Source organism: Diabrotica virgifera, chromosome 8 (genome assembly GCF_917563875.1).
Source record: "Diabrotica virgifera virgifera chromosome 8, PGI_DIABVI_V3a".
NCBI lineage: Eukaryota > Metazoa > Arthropoda > Insecta > Coleoptera > Chrysomelidae > Diabrotica > Diabrotica virgifera.
In genome coordinates, this window is record NC_065450.1 from 49,665,997 (window position 1) to 49,686,747 (window position 20,751).

The 20,751-nt window shown below is 34.2% G+C and overlaps 1 protein-coding gene across 5 annotated transcripts in view; it reads right to left on the reverse strand.

Moving 5' to 3' along the window:
- Positions 1-7,947: 7,947 nt before the first annotated feature.
- LOC126889985 (UNC93-like protein) overlaps positions 7,948-20,751 on the reverse strand; it is a 398,517-nt gene continuing 385,713 nt past the window's right edge. For all 5 annotated transcript variants that reach the window (XM_050658779.1, XM_050658774.1, XM_050658777.1 and 2 more), the window contains 2 exons: positions 15,476-15,812; positions 7,948-8,994 (listed from right to left, as the gene is read on the reverse strand). In XM_050658779.1, coding sequence (XP_050514736.1) covers positions 15,481-15,812 — 332 coding nt within the window. In that variant the 3' untranslated portion in view covers positions 7,948-8,994; positions 15,476-15,480. The remainder of the gene's footprint in view (positions 8,995-15,475; positions 15,813-20,751) is intronic.

Consider the following 20,751-nt stretch of genomic DNA (forward strand, 5'->3'; position numbering starts at 1 on the left):
CATGGTGAGTAAGATTATAGAGACCTGGTTATTGGTTATAATATGAAAATTTATTGTGGATTTACATTTTTTAGGTATATTTTGAAACATAATATCTCGATAAAAAATCGTTTATGGAAAAAATACTAAGAGCCAAAAAAGTTTTAAAAACATTGTGTTTGGTATCATAGTAATAATTTAATTGGAACGTACACACATGTGGGGTGTTTAAGGGAACAAAACCCCCATCAAATTTTTATGTAAACAAATTAAAAACGACGCCGCATCTCAATAAAAACTGACATATCGAAAAAATACTAAGAGGTAAACATTTTTTAGATGGTACCTCAGTAATAATTTAATTGGAACGTACACAAAAGTTTGGGGGGGTTCAAGGGAAAAACCCCATACACCCCATAAAATCTTTATGGGGTGTAAAAATTTCACTGTTATTATTTTTTTGAGATGTACCTACTATAAGAATACCATATGTCCATTTTCAATAAAAAATCTCTAATAGTTTTCGATATATTCGAAAAAGTCGATTTTCATATTGTAACTTCAAAGGGCTGCAACTTTTTTATGCGCAGATTTGTACTAAGGTAAGTTAGGTTCAATCGAACTATTTTCGGTCCCAGTCCCAGAATATGTGATTTAATTTATGACCTGCATTTTTGTTACACCCTGTATATTGATAAAAGTTTATTTTTGAGTACATACTATTAAAAATATCTTATTTTTATTTCCTCTTGTGGTATGCAACACACAATACAAAAAATGAATAGTCATTTAAGTGAACGTTGTGTTTTAGAATGTGGGAAAAACTTTTTATAAATATTGTAGATTCCTGATGATTCCTTCATTTGGTCTGTCTATCGCCTTGGAGATCTTCCTCTTGGCCTTCTGCCTTTACTTCTACTACCAATAGTACCATCATCATCAACAGCTATTCCATCCATCGTCCGATGTAAGCCTTCCGTAGGTGTGTCCATTCATTTCTGTTTGCTGTTTTTGCATTGATTCGTGGCCAGCCATTCTCTTTATGTCATCAGTCCATCTTGTTTGAGGTCTGCCTCTACTTCTTTTGCTTGCCCTTGGTCGCCATTCGAGAATTCGCTTTGTCCAATGGTTGTCTTCCATTCTTCCTATAATCATCATCACGTAGCGCACAACCCTGGGTGGGTCCTGGCTGACTGTACAACTTTCTTCCAATTTGTTCGGTCTTCCATCAACCTAGGATCAAATGGAATGTTCATTTTTTGGAGATCTGCTTGGATGTTATCTCTCAATCGCATTCTGGGACGTCCTAGTGATCTTTTGCTTATAGTCTTTTGCCGTCCCATACCAGTCTTACAAGTCTCTCGTTATGACGTCTGTGCACGTGGTCTGCCCATCAATATCGGTGTCATTGTAGAGTGCTTTTAATTCGATGTTGGTTCTGATCCTATACTGGTTTGTGTTAATGTCGCGGTGAGGTCCGAAAATTTTTCTAGTATTTTTCGTTCAAAACGTCTGAGCTTTTCTTCGTTTGATTTGGTCATGGTCCACGTTTCGCATCCGTATGTTAGTACAGGTCTGACGATGTATTGTGTAGAGGTATTTAAATTGAAAATAAATGTAAAACCTATTTTAGGATGGGGAAAAAGGATTGATTTCACCACCATCATCGCGACCGTCATCGCTTCGGCGAAATAAATTTTGTACATAATATATAGGTATATTATGTGTAGGTTTATATAAATTGTATAGAAGTATTTAAATTTAAAATAAACGTAAAACCTATTTTAGGATGGGGAAAAAGGATTTATTTCGCGACCGCCATCTCTTCGGCGAAATAAATTTTGTACGTATAATTATTATGTGTATGTATATATAAATTGTGTAGAAATATTTAAATTTAAAATAAATGTACAATCTATTCTGGGATGGGAAAAAGGATTGATTTCGCGACCGTTATGTGATCGCGACCGTTATGTGATCGCGATTGTCATCCCTTCGACGAAATAAATTTTGTACGCATATTATTATAATCTACGTATAATAATAGTAATATTATTGAAGTGAAAACTTCTTTAGGGACGTTGTGCACTTTTTAGATGGGAAAAAATCATTGCTTTGACGAAATACATTTTTGAAGTGAACACTTCTTTAGGGACGTTGTGCATTTTTTAGATGCGGAAGAAGTATTGAATTAGTGACCGTCATCGCGACCGTCATTACTTCGACGAAATAATGTTTTTAAGTGAAAACTTTCTTAGGGACGTCATGCTCTATTTAGATGGACAAAAAGTATTGAATTAGCGACCGTCCTCGCGGCCGTCATTGCTTCAAAGAACTAATTTTTGAAGTGAAAACTGCTTTAGGGACGTTTTGCACTTTTTCGATGGGCCGTCAGCCAATTAGCGACCGTCATCGCTTCAATGAAATACATTTTTGAAGTGAAAACTTCTTTAGAGACGTCGTGCCCTTTTTAGATGGAGAAAAAGTATTGAATTAGCAACCGTCATTGCTTCGACGAAATAAATTTGTGAAGTGAAAACTTTTTTAGGGACGTTTTGCACTTTTTAGATAGGGAAAAAGTATTGTGTTTGCGACCGTCATCACTTTGCCGAACTAAATTTCGTACGTATATATATTATGTATATGTATACATAAATAGCATAGAACGTACGCAACGCGTATATAATATAGGTATAGCACTTCTTTTTGGATGGGGAAAAGCATTGAGCTCGTAATTTAGATACTATAAGAAGTTTTCACTTCTGTCGGCACTCCCATGAGTGTTTTAAATTTTTTTTTAATGTTAAGCTAGTTAAACGTGGAACATTGAAACGTCTCATTTTATAAACTTTTAAAAACATTTAGTTATGTATTTAAGTTATTCAAAATTTATCCAATAATAGATATACTCTCTATTGTATATGATGCGCTTTTTTAAATACCGCTTCACTGTAATTATTAAAGAGTAGCAGATACCTCACTCAACCCTCGCCTCGCGCACTCTTTGCATTTTGATATCTCGATTATTCTGGTTGCCAAATCGTACATTGTTAGTTTGATTCCAATATAGATTAGATATAATTTTCATATTACGATTGTCAATATTTTTGCTTTTTTTATATCTATAATCTTTTTATATTGAACCTTATCAAATGCCTTTTCAAAATCTAATAAACATAAGTGCATGTAATGATTCACGTGCATGCATCTTAGGGTCAGCACATTCAAGCCGAACAAAGCATCTTTTGTGGCTATCTTCTTTAAGTGCCATCTCCGCGATGGAGGTCGGCAATCATCATAGCTATTCGGACTTTAGAGACGGCTCCTCTGAAAAGTTCATTTGATGTACATCCGTACCATTTTCTCAGGTGGCGCAACCACGTTATTCTGCATCTCCTTTTCGTTGAATCTTTCCCTGCGTAATCAATTGGAGCAAGTTGTATCTCTCTCCACGTGTAATATGTCTACTACACGTGAGATATTCTACTATTCTTGTTTTGATGATATTTAAGATTTCCATTTCTTTATTCATCTTTCTCAAAACCTCTTTATTTGTGACGTGTTCTGTCCACGATATTTTTAGAATTCTTCGGTACACCCACAGCTCGAATGATTCTAGTTTTTTCATTGATGCAGCATTCAAGGTCCAAGCTTCCATTCCATAGAACAAAGTCAAGAAAACGTAGCACCTAGCCAACCTAACTCTTAGCTCCAACTTCAAATCTCTTGTGGAGTTGATCATTGTTCCAAGATAAGCATATTGCTCGACTCGTTCGACATTGGATCCGGTTATGAAGAGGAAGATTCGTTGATGGGATGAGATATGAGAGACAGATGCTCGGTTTGTAGCTATACCATTTCTAAAGCCAAATTGTGTGTTACTAATTTTATATTCAAGAACTTTAACAATTCTGCTTTGTATTATTTTCAAAAATGTTTTTTAACTGTGTGAATCATTAAAAAGCTATTGTTCTGCGATCTGAGCAGGTTGTCCCACTTGACTTTTTGAGGAATTGCTATAAAGGTCGATTGCATCCATTGTCTGCGGATTGTGTAAGTCTGATGTACGAGATTAAAGAATTTAACCATTACATCAATAACATATTAATGAGTTTTAATAATTCGATGGGCACATCATCTAGTGCAGTAGCTTTGCCATCTTCTGTATTTTTGATGGCACAGATGGACTTATTTTCGTAATATTGGTGGTGCGGCGTCCTCTGTGGTTACTAATGATAGCTCCTCTCTGTCATCATAAAATAGTTGTTGGATGTAATTGGTCCAGTGACACAATTTCTCTTTCACATCTGTACTAATATCTCCTTTATCATTTTTAAAGATATGTTGGATATTTCCTTGAATAGGTATGTCGAATCGATTTTTCGAAGGAGTTAAATCTCCGCTGTTTCGAGCAATCTTTTTGTCCTGTCTGTGTTAGATCGTGTTTCTGCTGAGTATGTCATTATTGGTCTGATGACTCTGTTTTAAATTCTGTCTTTCATTTGTTTTCCGATATTTTTATTTCTCCATATTGTGTTATTCATACAACCTGCGGCTCTGTTTGCTCTATTCACTTGATCTTCCACTTCTGTTTTGAGCTTTCAGTAGCATAGTGTGATGCCTAGATATTTAAACTCCATCACTTGTTCTATTATCTGACCCTCCAGCTTCAATTTACATCTTATCTCTGGATAAGTTTTGGATGAAGGAATTTCTATATCTTCTGTTGACCATAATATAATTTTGTTTCCTATTGGACATAATTAGGTATGCATATAATAAAAGAAAATAATAATAATTTAAAAGAATTTATTTCTACACTATTGCATTTAAAATACTGAATACTTTACAATTTGAATAATTAGTTTCTATATTGTACAATCTAACAAATATCTATTTATATTTACTGTACACGTTTTCTAAAATAATCAGAAAAATAAAATATATATAAAGTTACTGGTTGATACTCAAAAATACTTTGTAGAACCCTCATAATATACTCCACGGAAGATTAATAGATAATTGAAAAAAGTATTAGTGCAAATACTTTCTTTTACTCAAGAACTTTTTGTTTAAAATGGTACTCTGGTTAGCGTTTCTATATCTCATTTTGAAGTTAAGTTTAGAGGTAAATACTATTAACAGGGAATTTAAGCATACAACGCTTTAAGAAATAACCCAGTTAATGTCCAAAATATCAATATATCTACCTATAAGGCAATGAGCAGTGTAGATCTTCACCAATATGGTTGAGTTCAAAAATATTTTACAAGACTATCAGATGACAGAAACGTATGGTTGTTTAAGAAGATTTAGTGCATGTCTATAAAGTGATACATTACTATTATCTGTGATCTAATAAACGTAGTAAGACTAGGAACTTTTAACTAATGGGAAAGTAGACGGATTGTTCGAAAAATGGCTACAATACTTATGTGTTCATGAGTAAAGACTAAACACAAAGGCATAAAACGATTAATAAGTCGAATTAAAACTGAGATGAAACTGGTTTTGGATATAATATACTACATAACTTCATAATTATTATCATTCATACAATTAACAGTTTTCATTGCTTCATCTTTTATGATTTGTAACAACACACTTTGAACTCTAAACAAGATACTGATATTCTACAATACACAACAACTTTCTAACTATAGATTCAAGGTTCTACGGTGGAGATCCTTTCTTGTTCAATAAATACTGATAACTTACTGGCTGATTTCTGTTGTTTTCTTCATTATATAAAAAATGAGGCAATATAATATCTGTAACGTTCCTTTCTCGCAAGACTGACCTTAAGGCCTCCCTCTTCAATAGCCCTTCTCCAATCCTTCAACTTGTCCTTTCTTTCCCAAATTTTCAGTGTACGACATTAACTTTAACCACTTTGTAACTGCCAGTCCTGAATGTCTCCTTTATCTTTATATACTTAGTGGTACCACTGTGTTTGGAAGTCCAATGCAAGGAGGGAAAGCACGATGGTACCACTGTACCTCATCTTCTCCTAGAGTCGATGAGGTTGTCGAAGCTTTAAATAAGATGAAGGGGATGAAATACTCTAGTAGAGTCTTTCAAACCTCCCCAGGTATTCATCCCCGTTATCTTATTTGAAGCCTTGACAAACTCATCTCTCGTTATTTCCGATGTTTCATTCTCTTTTGAGAATCCTCACCCGCGTCCTCATTTAGCAACTTTCTGAAGTACTCATACCGTCTTTACTTTATTTAAACATCGGATTTTAACAATCTTCTATCCATATTCTTAATGTGACTCACGTGAATCAAGTCCTTTGATGAGTTGTCCTTGCTTTAAAAATGCTGTATAACCTTATCATTCTCTCAGGTGTTTACAACCACGTGACAACGACTACGGACCTTGTGCGATCTCCTCACCACCTCACCATCGAGGCCGCAACATCCCTAGTCAACAAGCCTGCTTTGAAGTGACAAATAAACGTGACCATCGCATCCATTTAAAAGTCTCTTCTAGGAGAGTATATATTCTTTGGCAATAGTTTCAACCAGTGTTGCCAATCGGCGTATAATTATCCGATTTGCATATATTTTTGAGAGTTGTCGTATCTTCTTCGTATCTTTAAATAAATCGGATATTTGCGTATATTTTTCAGTGTATCTACCAATCTACTAAAACAAACTGATAACAAAAATAAACTTCTCCGGAAAAAATCCGCTTCTCATTCATATATTCCCAACAATACATTAATTTTCTTTGGTTCCACCCAAATTTCTATAAATAGCCTATATATTGGATGAATGTTAGCGACATCCGATACTTTTCATGGTAATTATCTAAGATAAGAAGGGATAAAAGGGACCTGTGCGAATTGTTTTGTTTAGAATTTGAATGCACAATGCAAAATGTTTCCACTTAAGGCATACTGATCCAACTCAAATTTCAAAAACAGGGATTCTGCCGTCCGATTTTATTTATGGGTTTTTAGTCTTTGATAGCCACTGCACGATTTAGTTATATTTTTATTTTATGTAGTGCAATGCTTAAGTAAACGTCTGTTGAAATAAGTTTTGGTTTTTGAAAATACTTTTTTATAATGGATAAATGGTAAAATTAGAAAGTGAAGCTAATATATATTTGTTTCCTAATTTAAAGAAGTATTTTCATTGCTATTTGTTCTACCATTTTCAAACGCTAGTGTAGAAATTGTTTTCAGTAATGTATTCAATATAAAAAAGATAAAAGAAACCAGGAGGATCCTAATCCTAAGGGAGGGGGGGTTACAACTACTGGATGGTCTCTGGGAGGGGTCTCCCCCAAAATCGCAACTTTGAAACGAGAAGTATAAAAAATATGCCTGTAATTTTTTGAGCATTATAAAGTGAGTACAAAGACATACAATTTTTTTTGCAATTCCATCTTCAATTTACCCTGCACTTCTCGTAAACTGATCAGGTCGAGTTGTCACTATTTTGGGTCGCCCCCTCTGGGTGGTATGGAGAGCTCAAAGTACATCCAAATGGGGGGGGGCTATAACCCCCAAACCCCCCTGGTTACGCCTATGAGCGTATCTTTTCGTGAGAAATCGGATCTTTTTCGAGTGTACATCGGATAATCTAGTAGAGAAATGCGGTTGGCAACCAGAGACATGTAAAGAGGATAGACTTGGCTAGGGATATGCCACTCAATGCATCGAGGTGTAACGCCGACATTGGATTGAGTGGTCTAGCCATCTTTGTCAGTCACATGCGCGGGACAGTTTGGTTAAAAGAGATAGATAGACCACCGATCGACTGTTTCCATACTGTTTCTGCGTTACGCTTTTTTGGTGAGTATGCCGAGTCTAGGCTTAATATGTTAATGTTGGGAACACTGGTTTCAACCCACTTTGCTTCCCTCTTCTCTACCTTGTATGTATCCTTCTCATTCTTATTTGTTTGTTTTTAGCACATGGACATAATTAGGTATGCATATAATAAAAGAAAGTAATAATAATTTAAAAGAATTTATTTCTACAGTATTGCGTTTAAAATACTGATTACTTTACAATTTGAATACTTAGTTTCTATATTGTACAATCTAACAAATATCTATTTATATTTACTGTACACATTTTCTAAAATTATCAGAAAAATAAAATATATATAAATAATATTTGAATAACAACATAAAGTTACTGGTTGAGACTCCAAAATACTTTGTAGAAGTCTCATATACTCTACGGAAGATTAATAGATATTTGAAAAAAATATTGGTGCAAATACTTTCTTTACTCAAGAACTTTTTGTTTAAAATGGCACTCTGGTTAGCGTTTCTATATCTCATTTCGAAGTTAAGTTTATAGGTAAATATTATTAACATGGAATTTAAGCATACAACGCATTAAGAAATAACCCTGTTAACTTCCAAAATATCATTATATCTACCTATAAGGCAATGAGCAGTGTAGATCTTCACCAATATGGTTGAGTTCAAAAATATTTTAAAGGACTATCAGATGACAGACATGTATGGTTGTTTAAGAAGTGTGGTGCATGTTTCTAAAGTGATGTATTACTATTATCTGTGATCTAATAAACGTAGTAAGACTAGGAACTTTTAACTAATGGGAAAGTAGACGGATTGTTCGAAAAATGGCTACAATACTTATGTGTTCATGAGTAAAGACTAAACACAAAGGCATAAAACGATTAATAAGTCAAATTAAAACTGAGATGAAACTGGTTTTGGATATAATATACTACTAACTTCATAATCATCATTCATACAATTAACAGTTTTCATTGCTTCATCTTTTATGATTTGTAACAACACACTTTGAACTCTAAACAAGATACTGATATTCTACAATATACAACAACTTTCTAACTATCGATTCAAGGTTCCGCGGAGGAGATCCTTTCTTGTTCAACAAATACTGATAAGTTACTGGCTGGTTCCTGTTGTTTTCTTCATTGTATAAAAAATGAGGCAATAAGTATATCCGGAATGGTTCCTTCTCGCATTGCTGACCAACCTCTTGCAAAACTGGAATGCCTAAAAAGAAAAACACAAAATATTAGTTTACCTTTACCAAATAACGAATCATAAGTTTTTAATCAATATGTTACACTAATATTACTCAGTGCCGGATTTACCACTAGGCCGACTAGGCCGCGGCCTAGGGCCGCACACAAAAGGGGCCGCAGCGTTTTGTAAAATAAAACTTTTTTGGTAAAAAATTTTACTAATTGAATTGAAATCAGTAAACAATTTTTCAAATAAGAGAATGGCTATTCTACTAAACACGTGGTACGATATTTTACAACGTTTTGACAAGAGCAGCAAAACATTAACTGCTACAGACTTGAATGTAACTTGCAACACACAAATCTCTAAAGGAGTATACATTGAGTCTGAGAGACAACTTTGATTCCTATAAAAAAAGAGGAAAAGAGTTGTCTAAAAATGAAACCTATATTCTTGAAATAAAAAGACGCACGAAAAGAAAAGCTCTCCCTGGCTAAGACAAAGCAGAAGATAAATCCACCGAACTCCAATTTAATGGCAAAGAACACTTAAAGATTCAATGTTGTAATTGACACGCTTTATTCAGAATTGAATGAAAGGTCCGAAGTTTATTTCAGTTTTAATGAAGAATTTGGATTTAAAACAACTTATCATCAATTTCCAATGAAGAAATCGGGCTAAACGTTTCTATTTTGACTAAAAAGTATCGAATCGACATAGATGGCGACTTTGGAGAAGAGTGTGTACATTTCAAATCTTTGTTGAAGGTATATTTAATGAAGAAAGAGAACCTCATGACAACAAGACTACCAAGCCTCCGAGAAATACACTTTTGGAGTATCTGAAAAACATTCATGAAAAACAGTTAACAACATTATTTCCGAATATGGACACGGCTTTGCGCATTCTACTATGCATGATGACATCTAATGCATCTGGAGAAAGATCATTCAGCGTGTTGAAAAGAATCAAAAACTACTTGAGTAACTCGACTTCTGACGAAGATTCTAGATTGTCTAGTTCGGCCAGTTTTGTTTCAAATGCTGAGCTTTCTCAAGCCTTAGACACTAAAAATTTGATTAAAGATTTTGCAGCCAAAAAAGCTAGAAAAGTGAGTTTTTAGAGTTTAGATATGATATTTATTATAAGAGAAAAATGAATAATGAATTGAACTATCTAGAAGTTTATTTGTTGTATTCTTATGCCTGGTTTCACCAACGGATCTTAAGCTTAAGGCGTGCATTAACGAAACATATGCGTTGCACCATTGAGTCTTAGATCAATTTTCAGCTTGCCACAATGGATTGTCATGTGGATTGCATTGATAAGAATTGAAAATTATGGTGCAACGTATGTGACACTTAAATCGGCCCTATCTATAAGCTGAGGTGGGTTAAGCTGGAGCTTAAGATTTGTTGGTGAAACCAGGCATTAATATTTTTATTTTTCAGTACCGTAGCCTATTACTAGTACAGTTCATATTATTTTGCTTGTTCTATTACTTATGTCTTTTCAACTCGACTTTTTTAGTTTTTTGTTGTCATCTGTACTTTTCCCTCCGAATGAAACAAATGGTATTTAATTTTAACAATTAACTACAATATTAATTATTTATATATAATCATTTTAGCAATATTTTTACAAATAACTGCTGTTTGCTTACATTTTGAATTATACATTTTCTATCTTCTTCTTAAGGTGCCTTCTCCCTTACTGAAGGTTGGCGATCACTACAGCAAATTTTCTCTATCTTGAGCAGTTCTTAGTATCAAATATGTGTCCATGCCTGTCCAGTCTCTCACGTTCTTCAGCCAGGAGCATTTTCTTCTTCCTGAACCTCTTCTTCCTTCCACTTTCCCTTCCATTATGAGTCGTAAAAAGTTGTATCTTTCTCCTATGTAAATTATTTTCCAGATAACTCGTTTTTCTGTTTTTTACAATATTTAGGAATTCTATCTGTCTCCATTCTTCTCAGCACCTCGTTGTTGGTCACGTGATCTGTCCAAGAGATCTTCAGCATCCTTCGAAAAACCAACATCTCAAAGGCTTCTATAAATATAGAATTCTTTCTATAAATTTTCTTTTTCGAAATTTCTATAAATATAGAAATTGTTAGAGATGTTTTGGGGTTTTAGCCAAATTTGCAAACCAAGATTATTTAATTAGTAAATACATTTCAACCTATTTATGTCCGTATTCAAATAGAACATTAGAGGCATTTCTATTCATTTATGTTATACTTTGTATTACGAATTTTAAAAAGTAAAATTAAAATAAACGTTTTAATTTAAACGTTTCTGTTTTAATTATTATTATTATTATTATTATTAAGTCTTTATGCTTTAATTACATAATCGTGAAGTTACCGGGGGCCGCTCGGGGTAATTTGGCCTAGGGCCGCAAATACCCTAAATCCGGCACTTTATTACTAGATACTATCATTTTGAAGTTGCGAAAGAAGTTTCAACGACAAAATTGATAAAAAACTGCAAAACGCACTTAGTCCATCGAGGAATGTTGTTTGGGAACAAGAAACGAAAGATGAGATATTCTAGGTAATTGTCTTAATAGTGCAAATATATATTGTCTTAATATTATTATTGTTTTTCTTCTTCTAATGGCTCTACGACCCTTTGTCAGTCTTGGCCTGCTTAAAAATGTTCTTCCATTCTGCCCTGTGGAATAGGTACTTTCCTTTGCCACTGCCTGATCTTCATGATTTTAGGATCTCCCTCTACGTCGCCGTCGTCTATCCACCTTTTACGGGACTTTCCTCTTGTTCTATTTCCTTGGGGCTTCCATCTCTAGATTACTTTTACAGCTCGATTATATGGCATTAATTCTAAGTGACCAAGCCAGTTTAGTCTTTGTGACTTTACAAACCTAACAATATCTGCCCTCTGCATTAGTTCATCCAGCTCGTAGTTCATTTTAATTCCCCACGAATTGTCGCAAAATATATTCCTTAGTATTTTGCTCTCAAATATTCTCAATTGATTTTCATCAGTGGTTGAGAGGGCCCACGTTTCATATTAAAATGTGGAGCTATAACGACCCGATAAAAAAACTAAGAATGACATAAATATCAGATTTAGTATGTATGTAGTTATAATAATATTTTCTTAAAAAAATAAAAAACTTTATCTTGTAAAAGGTATATTTAAAATCCCTAAAAAGTGCTATATCACAAAAAAAAGTTTTCAGAATCAATATTCCATCATCAGTGTTTCACAGGTTTACATGCTTTAAGCCACCAAAATATACGGGTAAGTACCCTTGAGTTGTTATTAAACAGTTGAGGTTACATTATACTATCCGATTTTAAAGGATGTTAAAAATATTTCCAGATTAACCCCTGGCATCACATGACATCAACGATATTGGTTGGAAATTTGTAGGGTCTTAGATGGCAAAGTTTAGGTGACAACTGGTTGTCATGTGAGTTGTCACCTAAACTCTGCCATGTAAGGTCCTACCTACAAATTTCCAACCAATATGGTTGATGTCATGTGATGCCTGGGGTTAATCTGGAAATATTTTTAACATCCTTTAAAATCGGATAATATAATGTAACCTCAACTGTTTAATAACAACTCAAGGGTACTTACCCGTATATTTTGGTGGCTTAAAGCATGTAAACCTGTGATAGCACTGATGATGGAATATTGATTCCGAAAACGTTTTGTTGTGATATAGGGATTTTTAGGGATTATAAATATACCTTTTATAAGATAAGGTTTTTATTTTTTTGTAATTCATGGTATACAGCCAGTTTCAGGAATTTTTCCTTGTGATATTTTTAATATTTTCTTTGGTTTCTCTTCTATATATTTCAACATTTCTCGACTAACTTCATTGTTTGCAGGATCTTTTTCAGTCTTTACCTTCCCTCTTACTTTCTTTAGATCTTTTTTCCTGTATAGCTTCTGTTTCCTTAGTGTTTTCATCTGATTTGCCAATTACGTTGATTTCATTGCATTTCCTTGTTCTTCATAAAACAGTTGTTCGAAATGGTCTTTCCCTCATTCCATTATATCGTTATGTCGGTTAATATTGTTCTGTTTTTGGCCATTATTTCTCTTAGCTTTATTTCTTTGTTGCTTCGTAGGGTTTTCAGTCTTCTATAAAACAATTTACATTTTCCCTATTGTTTCTTCCATTAATTTTCCAATCATCTCCCAGTTTATCTTTTTTTCAATTTTGACGGTTTCTTTAACTTTAACTGCTATTCTCTGTATTTTGTATTCCATATTTTTGTTGCGTTTTGTCTTGTATGTATTGTTTCCACAATTACTTACTTTTTCGATTTTTAACTCCTATATTCCACCATGGTGTCCGTTTCTGTTTTTTATTATTTCTTTTGGTCTCGCATAATTGTTTTGCTATACCTATTTATCATTCTTCTTCTACTATTTCTGTCAATTCTCCAACTTTCTCCATTTTCTTACCTAACTCCTGCTTTTAACTGATTTTCGTTGTTCCTTTCCTTAGTTTATATAAGTATGTATTTTAATTATTTCCTTGTACTTATTTCTTATTTTTGTCCTCTATGCTTTCTGTTGCTATTTTTTTGCTGTTAAATGCATTAGGTAGTGATCACTGCCCATTTCATAGCTTTTTCTCACCCTTACCTCTCTTATCCAGCTCCTCTCTGTTTTTGCACTATATTCTAGCGTTGATTGAGGTATTGGAGCCCATATCAATATTTCAATCAACGATTCTAGTCAATAATTGATTGTTCGTTTCTTGATATAGTCGATTCGCTATCTGAGACACAACTGTCTACACCACAATCACAATAAATATGCACTAGAAATAAACAAGCACGAGGAGCACTCCTAAGTCATGATTTGGGAGTGCTCCTAGTCATGATTTGGGAGTGCTCCTCGAACATTCAACGTGTCTTGGTTTTTGTTTATTTCTATACAGTACATTTTTATTGCGATTGTAGTGTTGACAGTGTTGTGCCTCAGATTAGCGAATCGACACTTCCTTTGTGATCTCATACATCTTTCTATGTTGGAAATGTGCATTCATGGTCATTATGTTATGGTCTAAACAGAATTTAAATAATAGTTTTATATTACTATTGATTTATCCTCTTCATATGGTCCTATAACATTGTTCCATTTTGCTACTTCTTTTCTCACTTTATTATCATATCCTCTGTGATTTTCTCTGCACAAACATTTATTACTTCTTGCAATTTGTTCCAGAACTCATACATTTCATTTTTTGTTGCATCTTCATCAGATCCATAGCAAATAATTAGGTTTGTAATCGCTTCCTTTGCGCCATCTCTATATATTATGATATATTTACTTATATATGTATATGACCATTGAAATATATTAATTTTCTTACTGTATTGACGATATTTTTCTTTATACTGCATACTACCCCTGCTTGAGCTATCTTTTTTCTCACTCTCTCATTAATAACTTTCCATTTTCCAATATCGTGGTTAATCTTCCTCTTACTTTTCTTTTAGTTTATTTTTGTTTTTTCTTTAGCTACTACTGTAATATTCTTCCTCTATTCCTTTCCTTAGTTACATTTCTTTGCCGTTTATGCCTTTCAGATATATATTCCATGTTGCCATTTCTGAAAAGCCTTTCTCCTTGTACGTCTTTATGTTGCCGTTTAAATTTAGTTTCTTTCTGCCCATCTTATACACAAATGTCTTCTTCTTCTTCTTTTATTTCTTGGAGATGTTTCGATCTGTTTAACTCTGAAGCTGCCTCTGGTTACACAAATGTATCAGTTATAATATATATATTATACACCGAAAGTGGCCATAGTTAAAGTGGTCGTGTTTTTTTAGTAAATCCCCGAGTTTCTCACATCTGCCACTCATCCATGCCTCTTTCCCTTTCCTGACTTTTTTCTTAACATTCTCTGGGATTAAGTAATAGAGAAAAAATAAAAACTAAGAAAAAATTTCTGAACAAATCGAGACACAATAGATACAAAACCAGGTCGATAAATATACCCTTAGAAAACTGTCTAAACAATCTACTTGATATCTTGCCTGAATAAGAAGTTGAAGTAAAAAAATAAAAAAAAAATAGGAAAAGAACACAGAAAAGGAACAAGGTAACGACAAAAAGAGTATTGATTACAGCTGCATTAAGCAGGCCACGCATCAAATCGGCATAGAGCGATCGGCTCGGCTAAGAGCAATAGGCAGATTTTGCTATGCATGTAAATAAATGACCCACCGCGCACCGCTCGACAGTGGAATGTTCTTAAGCGGTGCGCGGTGGCTCATTTATTTACATGCATAGCAAAATCTACCGATTGCTCTTAGCCGAGCCGATCGCTCATGCCGATTCGGTGCGTGTGAACCTTTAGTTTCGCTAAACAGTAAAAACTTAATGGAGGTTACTAACGGTTCTGGCAGTATATACTTTTTAAATAGGCACAAAAGCCAAAGTTTATTGCTTTGATTATATTTATTTATTATATTATTTATATCATTTATATCCGATTGTACATAAATACTTACTTAATTTACAAGTGCGTAACAATAATCTCGTCATCAATATCGTCTTTTTCGTCGTCAGTTTCTTCCGGTTCTGGAGGAAGAATTTCCTTGTTCTTAGCTGCTTCAGCTGCTTTCCTCTCCTTCTCCTTCTGTCTTCGAATCTTGTGCAGATGGTGAATTTCGACGATGACATAGAGTAAGAATCCTGACAAGAGGATGGTCAGTTGTACGTACAGCTTCATACGAGCGCAGATGTGCGTTGAGTAGGCGTAGGCGATGACGAAGCCTACACTCTCCCAAAGACGGTAGTTGGAGAAAGCAGCTTCCTTGTTACGACGGAAAAGCGTACCGTATAAACCTGAAACAATAATAAAGGGCATAAGTAAAACTTTTTTAAACAGCTGAAAAATTACAATACTTTTGTGGAAGGAGAATCCTCCTCCTCCTCTATCTGTTATCCTTCGTAAGGATGTAGTGGCGTCATGTAAGTCGTTTGACTATTTCTATCCAATCCTCTCTCTCTCCTGTGCGTGTTGTTTTGCTTCGGAGAACGAGTAACCAGTCATGTCCCTTATTTGGTCCGACCATCGTAATGGAGATCTTCCTCTGGATCTTCTGCCCTCTACGTTGCCTTCAACTATCATTCGTTCCATGCCTTCCCTTCTTCTAGTTATATGTCCAAAATATCTCAGTATATTTTGGTTGATAGTTGTGCTGAGTCTAGTTTTTATGTTAAGTTCGGCTAATATTGAATTATTTGTGCGATGTGCGGTCCATGGTATGCGCAACATTCTCCGGTAGACCCACATTTCAAATGCCATTATACGTTTTGCATCTGCTTTTTTGATGGTCCAAGTCTCTGAAGCGTAGGTGGCGATAGGAAATATTAACGCTCCAACAAGGCGTAATTTTGTGTTTTTTGTAATGTCAGTATTCTTCCATATTTTTGTGAGTTTGGCTGTTGCCGATCTGACCATTATGATGCGCCTACGGATCTCGTCTTCGCATCCTCCACTGTTAGTAATAACGGAGCCTAAGTAATTAAATTGTCTGACCACTTCGTAACCTGCCAAGTCTCTTATCTCCGGTTGGTTGTTTCGGATTCTATCGATGATCATTACTTTGGTTTTCTGTATGTTTATTTTCAAACCATATTCTGTACTCACCGTTCCTAGCCTATTCATAATTTCTTCCAGTTCTTCTGGTGAAGACGCCAATATAACAGTGTCATCAGCCATAACGCAGGTTTTTTATTTTTCTTCCTCCTATCGTTGCTCCACCTTGCCATTCCTCAAAAACTTGACGCATAATGTGTTCACTATATATATATATATATATATATATATATATATATATATATATATATATATATATATATATATATATATATTGATGCACGTTAAGTTGTGACTTCCGGTATACAGAAGAGGCTGTCCGACTTCCACCTTTTCTACTAGGAATTATTTTTTAAAAATTGTGTATTTGGTAAAAGGGGGGCTTATAAAATGGGTCTACCTATTGAGGGGAAAGGATTTACCAAAATAAATTTTGTATATATATACGTATATACCGAAGCGTACAGCATACGTTATGGCTTCCATATATAGGGTAGTTCAAGGTGCGTTGTCACTTCCAGCGGTGTTGTCATATTTTGGAAGTCACAACGACTCGTCTGCTGATTTACCTCTTACTTTAAGCGTAATGTGTGATCTTTTGAAACTTTTACTGTGAATACAGTTGTGAATGCAGTTCTATGTTTTAAAGTTGTCTATTTAAATTAAAAGATTGATATTCTTTTGATTAAACAGGTTTACAAAAAAAATACATTTCGGAATATTTGACGAAACCATATGACTAAGGGGTTTTTGGGGTCGCTGGTCACGAATCCGGGGTCCGCTGACCTCTATCACGTCAGGTAATGGTAATCTCAAGGTCAAATCAAGATAAACCGACAGTCGCTCTGAAAAAGTATATTAGGGGGTTTTTGTGGTCGCTGATGACGAATTTGTGTCCGCTGACCTCTATCACGTCTAGCTCAAGGTCATTTCGAGGTCAAATCAAGATAAATGGACACGATCGCTCTGAAAATGTATATTAGGGGGTTTTTGGGGTCGCTGATCACAAAACTGGGGTCCGTTGAGCTCAACCGCGACAGGTAAAGGTCATTTCAAGGTCAAATCAGTTTTGTGGACTTGTCCTGATTTGGCCTTGAAATGACCATTACCTTACGTGGTAGAGCTCAACGGACCGCAGTTTTCATGATCAGTGACTCCAAAACCCCTATATTTTCAGAGCGATTGTGTCGATTTATGTTGATTTGACCTTGAACTAGACGTGATAGAGGTCAGCGGACTAATGATTCGTCATCAGCGACACCAAAAACGCCCTAATATACTTTCTCAGAGCGACTGTCGATTTATCTTGATTTGACCTTGAAATGACCTTTACCTGGCGTGAAAGAGGTGAGCGGACCCCGGATTCGTGATCAGCCACCCCAAAAACCCCCTTGTAACATGGTTTCGTCAAATAGTCCGAAATTTAGTTTTTTTTTTGTAAACCTGTATTATTTATGATATGATTGATATTTATTTTACAAATACTAATATTTTATTATTGCTGCAAAATGGATTTTTTGGAATTAATTAAAAAAGTGTTATTAGTAAGTAATTTATTTATGAAAATTATATCAAAAATTTTAATAAATAAATTTGAACTTATAGGAAATTTTAATATTTATTATTTTTCTTGATTAAATTTTGAATTTAAATTTTATTACAGGCACCGTCCTTTTAATTTTTGATGTACCAATAATAATGTGTAATAAGAAAATTAAATGGCTAAATACACCAGGTGGGGTTGAGCTGCTAAAAAGCTATCTAGATCCATCTTTTTAGAGCAGATTAGTCCCAGTCTGCTACTCGATACTATTGACTGTGCTTCTCCAGTTCTTTCTATCCTCTGTCTTTTTCTGCTAGTCTCTAATTCCTGCCCTATATAAATTTTCCTTTACTTCCTGTAACCATTTATTCTAGTTCCTCCGCGTCTCCTTCTAACTCCGGGTTTCCATTGTAAAATTGAGTTTATAGTTGTTACGCTACCTGCTCTCCATATATGCCCCAACCATCTAACACTGTGCTGAAATCTGAAAATCTGGAATAATATCTACCCGGGTCGAAACATTTTTTTTAATATATGAAAATAGTTATTTATGAAACAGTTCGTGAAGTATGCTTTTTACGAATGCACGTGATGTTTAGAGCACAAGCGACAACGGAGCGAGTGCTATACATCGCTTAAGTTCGCAAAAAGTACTTCACGCACAGTTTCATACAATATTTTATCTACGATAAACAAATAAAAAAACTGTAACTCTTCATCACTGGAATTCATTCCTATTCTACAATTTTTAGAACTTATTTAAACATTCTAATTTCTTTCAAACCACAAAACTGTCAATTTTTTTTTTGTAATTTATTGCTCATTATGTAATCACCATGACAACGCGAAAGTTAAGGATATTTGATTATATGAAAGTGTGTCAAAAACAGTGCGAAAAAGTAAATCCCGTTTAAAATACATTGTTACTTCACGCACACGTTATCCATTAAATAGATCGATGCAGATCGGCCTTATATCGGATCCTCTACTATTAGTCCGTTCGCTGACGGTAAAATATTGCAAAACCCATAAATTTTAAAAAACCGCTTAGATCAGGGGTGGGCAATTACTTTTAAGCGCGGGCCAAAATGAAAGTTTCAAAATTTCTCTCGGGCCGGAGGACTATACCGGATATGTACGCTGTGCCCACGCGAATTTTTTTGGTGTAGTTTATTCCCTGCCCAAGAAATAAATACTATAAGTATTATTTTAAAGCATTTGGACAAAGAAATTTGACTGTTAATAATTAGAAAATGCTAATAATAAATTGTCCTACTTGGGAATACATGCGAAAAACTTGTGCCCAGTAAAATATGTCACGTAATTGAAAAAAAAATGGTCATTATATTAAATCATAAGAAGATCCAGAAAAAGAACCAGATAAAAAATGAAGATATTGAGCAAGTGGACAAAATGAAATACTTACTTAGGAGTCTGGATTACGGAAGATTTAAATTCGAAATCATAAATTCGATCAAGAATAGAGCAATTGAGGGTAGACTTTTTGAAGATGAGGACATTTCTGAGTCACCAAAGACTCAATCTGCAAATCTGATATTAGTTGATAAAATGTTGTATATCCACTCTATTCTTTTTTATGGTGCCGAAGCTTGGATTGTTAATGCTGACTTAATGAGAAAGCCGGAAGCTTTTGAGATGTGGCTTTTTGGGAGAATTTAGAAAATACCATGGACCGATCATATACGAACAAAATGATGTTGCACGAAATGGAAAGAGACAGAGAACTTTTGACCTCCATTAAAAGGAGACAGACAGCATATTTACGGCACATGCTCAGAAATGATATGTACGAGTTGTTCGAAGGAAAAAGGGGTCCTGGTAGACGACAAATATTCTGACTGAAAACATTTGAGACTGGACCGGGTTAAACACACAGACGCTTTTAAGAAAAGCAGAAACAAGAGACGAATTTGCAATGGTGTTTTAGCCAACCTTCATTAGTGGAGTCGGCGTTAGAAGAATAATAATAAATTAATGGTAATTAAATAAATCAGTTATTGAAAGATTTTATTTTCTTATTTATTTATATTTTAACGATACAAATTAATTTATATTGATACATATTTTGTAAATATACCTAATATTAAATAAAATTATAAAAAAAAAGACAAACATTAAACTTTAAAATTAATAGAATACTCATTATAAGTATAACTTCTATAATAGTTAATGCGAAACGTGAAATCGCGAATGTTCATGTGATATTATTTCTTCAAAATTGGGATCCAAATCACTTGTAGCAATCCTTAATACCGAGTGTAGATTTTCGTCAGTAATTTGTGATCGATATTTATTTTTCGTGGAAACCATCAACGAAAAAGTTCTTTCACAAATATATGTCGAACCAAATAAAACTAGGTATTTTTGAACATAGTTTAAAAAATGTTTAAAATGTTCTGTATTCAAAGCACCGTAGAAAGCACTCAATTCGTTTGATTGAACATTTTCTTTTAATAAATTATTTGCCTGTAAGTCAATTAATTCTAGCTGAATTTCAACAGGAGCTTCTTGCACATCGAAATTGAAAGGTTGACTAATTAATGACAAAGGTTTTTCAATAGCTTTGAAATCTTGAAATCTTCTTTGGAATTCAGTATGCAGGTCTTGTGTTACTGAAC